The sequence below is a fragment of the Triticum aestivum genome, chromosome 3D, assembly GCF_018294505.1.
Source record: "Triticum aestivum cultivar Chinese Spring chromosome 3D, IWGSC CS RefSeq v2.1, whole genome shotgun sequence".
Lineage (NCBI taxonomy): Eukaryota > Viridiplantae > Streptophyta > Magnoliopsida > Poales > Poaceae > Triticum > Triticum aestivum.
In genome coordinates, this window is record NC_057802.1 from 455352232 (window position 1) to 455359440 (window position 7209).

At 51.2% G+C, this 7209-nt stretch overlaps 1 protein-coding gene across 1 annotated transcript; it reads left to right on the plus strand.

Annotated features, from left to right (window-relative positions):
- Nucleotides 1–1586: 1586 nt before the first annotated feature.
- On the plus strand, nucleotides 1587–4268 carry LOC123079611 (WRKY transcription factor WRKY24). Its single transcript, XM_044502405.1, has 4 exons — nucleotides 1587–1983; nucleotides 2073–2282; nucleotides 2520–3088; nucleotides 3197–4268. The coding sequence occupies exons 1-4, from the start codon at nucleotides 1729–1731 to the stop codon at nucleotides 3846–3848; spliced, it is 1686 nt and encodes a 561-aa protein (XP_044358340.1). The 5' UTR covers nucleotides 1587–1728; the 3' UTR covers nucleotides 3849–4268.
- Nucleotides 4269–7209: the final 2941 nt, after the last annotated feature.

Here is a 7209-nt window from a genome sequence, read left to right on the forward strand (position 1 = left end):
TAAATTTCAACTAAACAACCAGAATAGCAAGTTTTTAGTGTTACACGGGAGTGAGCAACGAGAAAGCCCTACCGACGTAGATCGTCGAAACATGCGAAGCAGGAGGCCACATCTCCCTTGTGATGCAACGGGAGATGATTTGCATCATCCCGACACCAACATCGCAGGTTTTAGAGGGAGGCCACATCATCATTGAAGGTGACGCCATTCTTATGCTTTCATAGTCACCAATAGCACACGAGCACGAAAGTGGAGGAGGTGCGATGTGGGACCTCTAGGAGGTTCGCGACATCAAACTCATGCGGCGACGCCACGAAGGCCAGAGTACCAGGAGGAATACCGATAAAAGTATACAAAATAGATTTCTAACTAGTTTGTTCAATGTTTGTGTCACATGCAAATCAAAGCATTTTCGTTGTTTCTTTTTCTTTTTTTGCAAGGAAAGGGCTTTTTGTCGTGAGTGTTGTGCTTCTTTCGGATATAAACGCATATACAATTTTACTTGTTAATTTCTAAATTTAAATTTTATCTTGTTATAATTGCGACCCACGATCTAATCAACGGGTGAGATAAATTCACCTATGTGAATGAATGTGATGGCCTATTTGCATCTTGTCTAACATAATAAACATACATTTCAATATGCATGAGGTAATAGTCTTACGTTCAAACCAAGTGAGGAGTCACTATACAGGTTTACTTATCTCATGACAACCACTCCTATCAAAGTAGTTAAATTTTAAAAGGAGGGCAGTCCCGATTAACTAGAAAAGAGGTCAGCCAGTAGAATTATTTAACCCATGCATGTCGAAAGATATTGGTGGGCGCAACTTTGGGTCCTGGTTGAAACAACAATAAAGAAGAAAATCAGAGGATTAAATTATATGTGTGGTGTCACTTTAAGAAGGAAAGAATAACTTTTCAAAACATTATTTGAAAATTCTACCGAATGGACTATTTTCTTTCGTATAGGAGTTGAAAACACATGTCATCGAAAGATACTTTTTGAAGTTTGTTTGTGTTTATAAAGTTCTTGCTCCACTGCAATTGAGTACAATGATCAGTGATCAGAGCAAGAACAAAAACGGATATAAAACGAAGAACAACCACAAAAGGCAGCCAAGCAAAGCAAGCATAGCATGGACATGACAAACTCAGTGGCACCATATATGTACAAGAACATAGCTCCAAACAGTAAATCGGATCGAAGCATCATAATTAAACTAGTATTGCGTTCTGTCTCTTAGCTTCAATCATGCTGATTTAATCCCCTCAACACTTGTTTAGAACCAAGGAGTACAATCCACGCTGGACGTTGGAACAGGTCAAAGAAATGAGCCACGACCACCAACTCCTCCGCTCACCCAGAACCATACCCGCACCCGCACCAGTGTGTCAGGACGCCTGCCACGTCGCCCCCACTCGGCGGCATGGCTCGTCGCTACTGGTGGGTACCTCCCGTCAGCCCGTCTCTCGTCGCTCGTTAGCCTAACGCGCCGCCAGTCAAACGGCACGAGGTTTGACCAGTCCACGGTCAAAGTTTCCAAAGCTCTATATAGTCCTCCTCCCCCGTTCCGTCCAAGCAATCCAACCGATCGCCCCTCTCCCCCTCCGCCTCCTCCCCCCTCTCCCTCGCCGTACGTACACGCCGGACGCAGACACGCCGGCGAGACGACCGTCGTACGCCGTAACTCACACGCGCGCAATTTTGGATCAGAGTCCTCTCCGATGACTACCTCGTCGTCAGGGAGCGTGGAGACGTCGGCCAATTCGAGGCCCGGCTCCTTCTCCTTCGGGAGCGCGAGCTTCACTGAAATGCTGGGCGGCTCCGCCGCGGCCGGCGGTGCGTCCGGGTACAAGGCCCTGACCCCGCCTTCCCTGCCGCTCTCGCCTTCGCTCATGTCCCCGTCGTCCTTCTTCAGCATGCCCGCCGGCATGAACCTCGCCGACTTCCTCGACTCCCCGGTGCTCCTCACCTCCAGCGTAAGCAAGCGCGCCATGGAATTCCGCTGGCGCCATGTCATCCGACTGAATTCGTGTCGCTGATTCGCGGTTTTGGTTGGTCGTTTCAGATCTTCCCGTCACCCACGACGGGCGCGTTCGGGTCGCAGTTCAACTGGCGGCCGGAGGCGCCGACGCCGAGCGCCGCCGAGCAGGGCGGCAAGGAGGAGCAGAGGCAGCCCTACTCCGACTTCTCGTTCCAGACGGCGCCGGCGAACACCGAGGAGGCCGCGCGTGCGACGACGACTAGCTTGCAGCCACCGGTTGCAGTGGCGTCACAGGTGAGATCACGAACCATGCGGACTTTGTCAAATAAGTATAAACTAGTTGCACTAGAATACCATTTTTCTTCATTCCGCGTCCACAAACGGAGCACCTGTCGCGCTGTCGTGTCATGATCTTTTCATTTTTATAAGATGGCTGTGAGAAATAGTCCCCGTGATAGCGATTGATTAGCGGCAACCCCAACAGCGCACGAGAGATTCCCTAATTTTAAATTATCCTTTGCAATGATTCAGGGGGAGGAGGCGTACACAGGCCAGCAGCCGCCGCAGCAGCAGGCGTGGGGGTACGGCCAGCAACAAGAAGGCATGGACGCGAGTGCCTCCAACCCGGCGAGCTTCAGCGCGCCGGCGCTCCAGGCGACCTCGTCGGAGATGGCGCCGGCGGGCGCCTACAGGCAGACGCACTCGCAGAGGCGGTCGTCGGACGACGGGTACAACTGGCGCAAGTACGGGCAGAAGCAGGTGAAGGGGAGCGAGAACCCCCGCAGCTACTACAAGTGCACCTTCCCCAACTGCCCCACCAAGAAGAAGGTGGAGACGTCGCTGGAGGGCCAGATCACCGAGATCGTCTACAAGGGCACGCACAACCACGCCAAGCCGCTCAACACGCGCCGGGGCTCCGGCGGCGGCGCGGCCGCGGCTCAGGTGCTGCAGAGCGGCGGCGACGCGTCCGAGAATTCCTTCGGCGCGATCGTCACGACGCCCGAGAACTCGTCGGCGTCCTTCGGGGACGACGACAACAACGGCGTGAGCTCGCCGCGGGCTGGCAACGACAACGACGATGATGAGCCGGATTCCAAGAGGTGAGCGCCGAATTGTACTTTAAATATATTTTTGGATTCAATGTGTATGTACGAGTTGCATTCTTGGAGGAACAGGGGAAATTAACCTGCTATCGGCCAAATTTTCAGGAGGAAAGACGGTGGTGACGGCGAGGGAATCAACATGGCCGGCAACCGGACGGTGCGGGAGCCGAGGGTGGTCGTCCAGACCATGAGCGACATCGACATCCTCGACGACGGGTACCGGTGGAGGAAGTACGGGCAGAAGGTGGTGAAGGGCAACCCGAACCCGCGCAGCTACTACAAGTGCACCACCGTGGGGTGCCCCGTGCGGAAGCACGTGGAGCGCGCGTCCCACGACCTGCGCGCCGTGATCACCACGTACGAGGGCAAGCACAACCACGACGTGCCGGCCGCCAGGGGGAGCGCCGCGCTCTACCGCCCCGCGCCCCGGGCGGCGGACAGCACCGCGAGCACCGGCCACTACCTTAACCCGCAGCCGTCCGCCATGGCGTACCAAACCAGCACGGGAGGCCCCAACGTCGCCGCCGCCGGGACGCAGCAGTACGCGCCGAGGCCCGACGGGTTCGGCGGCCAGAACCAGGGCTCGTTCGGCTTCAACGGCAGCTTCGGCTTCTCCGGGCCCGGGTTCGACAACCCGACGGCGTCGTACATGAGCCAGCACCAGCAGCAGCAGAGGCAGAACGACGCGATGCACGCGTCGAGCGCCAAGGAGGAGCCGAGGGAGGAGGACATGTTCTTCCAGAACTCCCAGTACTGACCAGCGAGTGTCAGAAATGGCAAACCACACGGCGAGATGGAGCTTTATCCTGTAATAATACGTAATTGTACTAGGATAGGCGTAGACACATTCGTTTATTTGTTGGGAGGCACATAGTTGCAGAGGGCTGCACAAAAGGGCTCCCTTCCTTGACACGTCGGAGTAAAGAAAATATTTAGGACTGTAGCATACACACAAGATAGGGGGTTGAAGCAGTTTTGCTTTGCCATTGTTTCCACCTCCACATAGAAGTATGTTGTTGAATTCAAATTTTAGTAATAGCAGAAATTTGTCATTATTCAAGTTTCACAGTGTGAATGATGAGATAGTGGTATGTTTTATTCTCAGCGACAGCGTACCAGACCTCAGATGTACTTATTGTAAATTTGTAATCCAATCATTTTGTAGTTGCACAGGCTATAGACTGAACAATCAAACAATACATACCGAATTATGGTTTGGCAGCTAAAAAAAAGTCCACTTTATAAGCCCGAACTTGCCACCCGGATGAACATTCAACCCCCAACTTCAAAATCGGTCATCCCACATTCCGAACTAACCAACCGTTTAGAAATCACCACCCATGCACTCCCACCCCCCTCCCCGGCGGTTTCGACCGACTTCATCGATTTTGACCGTGGTGACTGCCGAGTTAGCCCGCCACGCCAGCTCCTTAATGTGGAACCACACAGATCAAACACCTCCATTGCTTCTTGCCAGCTCCGGCCTTCCCAACCACCCGAGGTATTGTTGCACATGTGCTTCGGACCGTTGATGTCTACTACACAACCTTCTTCTTGTAGACGTTGTTGGGCCTCCAAGTGCAGAGGTTTGTAGGACAGTAGCAAATTTCCCTCAATTAGATGACCTAAGATTTATCAATCCGTGGGAGGTGTAGGATGAAGATGGTCTCTCTCAAGCAACCCTGCAACCAAATAACAAAGAGTCTCTTGTGTCCCCAACACACCCAATACAATGGTAAATTGTATAGGTGCACTAGTTCGGCAAAGAGATGGTGATACAAGTGCAATATGGATGGTAGATATAGGTTTTTGTAATCTGAAAATATAAAAACAGTAAGGTAACTAATGATAAAAGTGAGCACAAACGGTATTGCAATGCGTTGAAACAAGGCCTATGGTTCATACTTTCACTAGTGCAAGTTCTCTCAACAATAATAACATAATTGTATCACATAACTATCCATCAACATACAACAAAGAGTCACTCCAAAGCCACTAATAGCGGAGAACAAACGAAAAGATTATGGTAGGGTACGAAACCACCTCAAAGTTATTCTTTCGGATCGATCTATTCAAGAGTTCGTACTAGAATAACACCTTAAGACACATATCAACCAAAACCCTAATGTCACCTAGATACTCCAATGTCACCTCAAGTATCCGTGGGCATGATTATACGATATCCATCACACAATCTCAGATTCATCTATTCAACCAACACAAAAGTACTTCAAAGAGTGCCCCAAAGTTTCTACCGGAGAGTCAAGACGAAAACGTGTGCCAACCCTTATGCATAAGTTCATGGGCGGAACCCGCAAGTTGATCACCAAAACATACATCAAGTGGATCACGTGATATCCCATTGTCACCACAGATAAGCACGGCAAGACATACATCAAGTGTTCTCAAATCCTTAAAGACTCAATCCGATAAGATATCTTCAAAGGGAAAACTCAATCCATTACAAGAGAGTAGAGGGGGAGAAACATCATAAGATCCAACTATAATAGCAAAGCTCGCGATACATCAAGATCGTGCCAACTCAAGAACACGAGAGAGAGAGAGAGAGAGAGAGAGAGAGATCAAACACATAGCTACTGGTACTTACCCTCAGCCCCGAGGGTGAACTACTCCCTCCTCGTCATGGAGAGCGCCGGGATGATGAAGATGGCCACCGGTGAGGGATCCCCCCTCCGGCAGGGTGCCGGAACAGGGTCCCGATTGGTTTTTGGTGGCTACAGAGGCTTGCGGAGGCGGAACTCCCGATCTATTCTGTTCCCCGATGGTTTTAGGGTATATGGATATATATATATATATATATATAGGCGAAAGAAGTCGGTCAGGGAAGCCACGAGGGGCCCACGAGGGTGGAGGGCGTGCCGAGGAGGGTAGGGCGCGCCTCCCTGCCTCGTGGCTTCCTCGAAGCTTCCTTGACGTCTACTCCAAGTCTCCTGGATTGCTTCCATTCCAAAAATAACTCTCCCGAAGGTTTCATTCCGTTTGGACTCCGTTTGATATTCCTTTTCTTTGAAACACTGAAATAGGCAAGAAAACATCAATTTGGACTGGGCCTTCGGTTAATAGGTTAGTCCCAAAAATAATATAAAAGTGTTTAGTAAAGCCCATAAACATCCAAAACAGATAATATAATAGCATGAATACTTCATAAATTATAGATACGTCGGAGAAGTATCAACCGTTCTGTCGCGCTGATCAACCCGATGCCCCACCCCGCCTCGTCGCTGCCCCCCTCCCCTCCCGCCGCTCATCCGCAACAACTACTTTCCTCCCCAAGCCACAACAACCCATGATCCACACAACCACAACCCGACGTTGTGTCATCATGGCTCATACTCCTCGTCGCGCATCGGCATGCCCCCCGGAGGCCGCGGAGATCTAGCATCGTTGCTCCCACTGATGATGCACGCCGTCCTCCTACGCCTCTTAGCTGATGGATTCGAGTGATCCGCCTCGTGCTTTCCCTGGTGGCAAGTGGGCACTGTCAGTGGGTGGAACCAAACATGGGCAAGAGAGAAGTCGCGCGCGTCCAGGGACCAATTGTCGTGTTCACGTGCCCGCCGAGGAAGAGCCCACCGATGCCGCATCAACGCTGAAGGAAGGCAAGCGGCTTCAAGAACAAGCTGGAGAGAGCGATACTCACGACCTGACTGGTGGCAGTCTGGTCCAGTGGGGATGGAGGGGTGCGTTGCTGCCGCCACCAGTCAGGAGAAAGAGAGAGCGAGAGAGAGAGCGAGAGAGAGAGAAGGTACATAATGTGTCAAGAAATATAGGGGTCAACAGCTAACCTGACGATGCTGACTAGGTAGTCAACATGGTCAAAACTGCTCCATCGAGTCAAAACCATACGCCGAGGGAGGGAGGGGAAGGAGTCATTCCAAAACCACATGGTTAGTTTGGGGTGCGGATGATTGGTTTTGAAGTTGACGGTTGAATGTCAAACCTAGTAAAAAAATCGCGATTGTAAAGTGAACTCTGTGAAAAGGGTTTGGCAATTGTCCGATAGCAGATGTTCCCTTTGTGAGGTATACAAATAAGAACATCTCTAGCAGATCCCTCTAAAACTCGCACGTCTCGGTCAATTCTGATAGATATGCGGG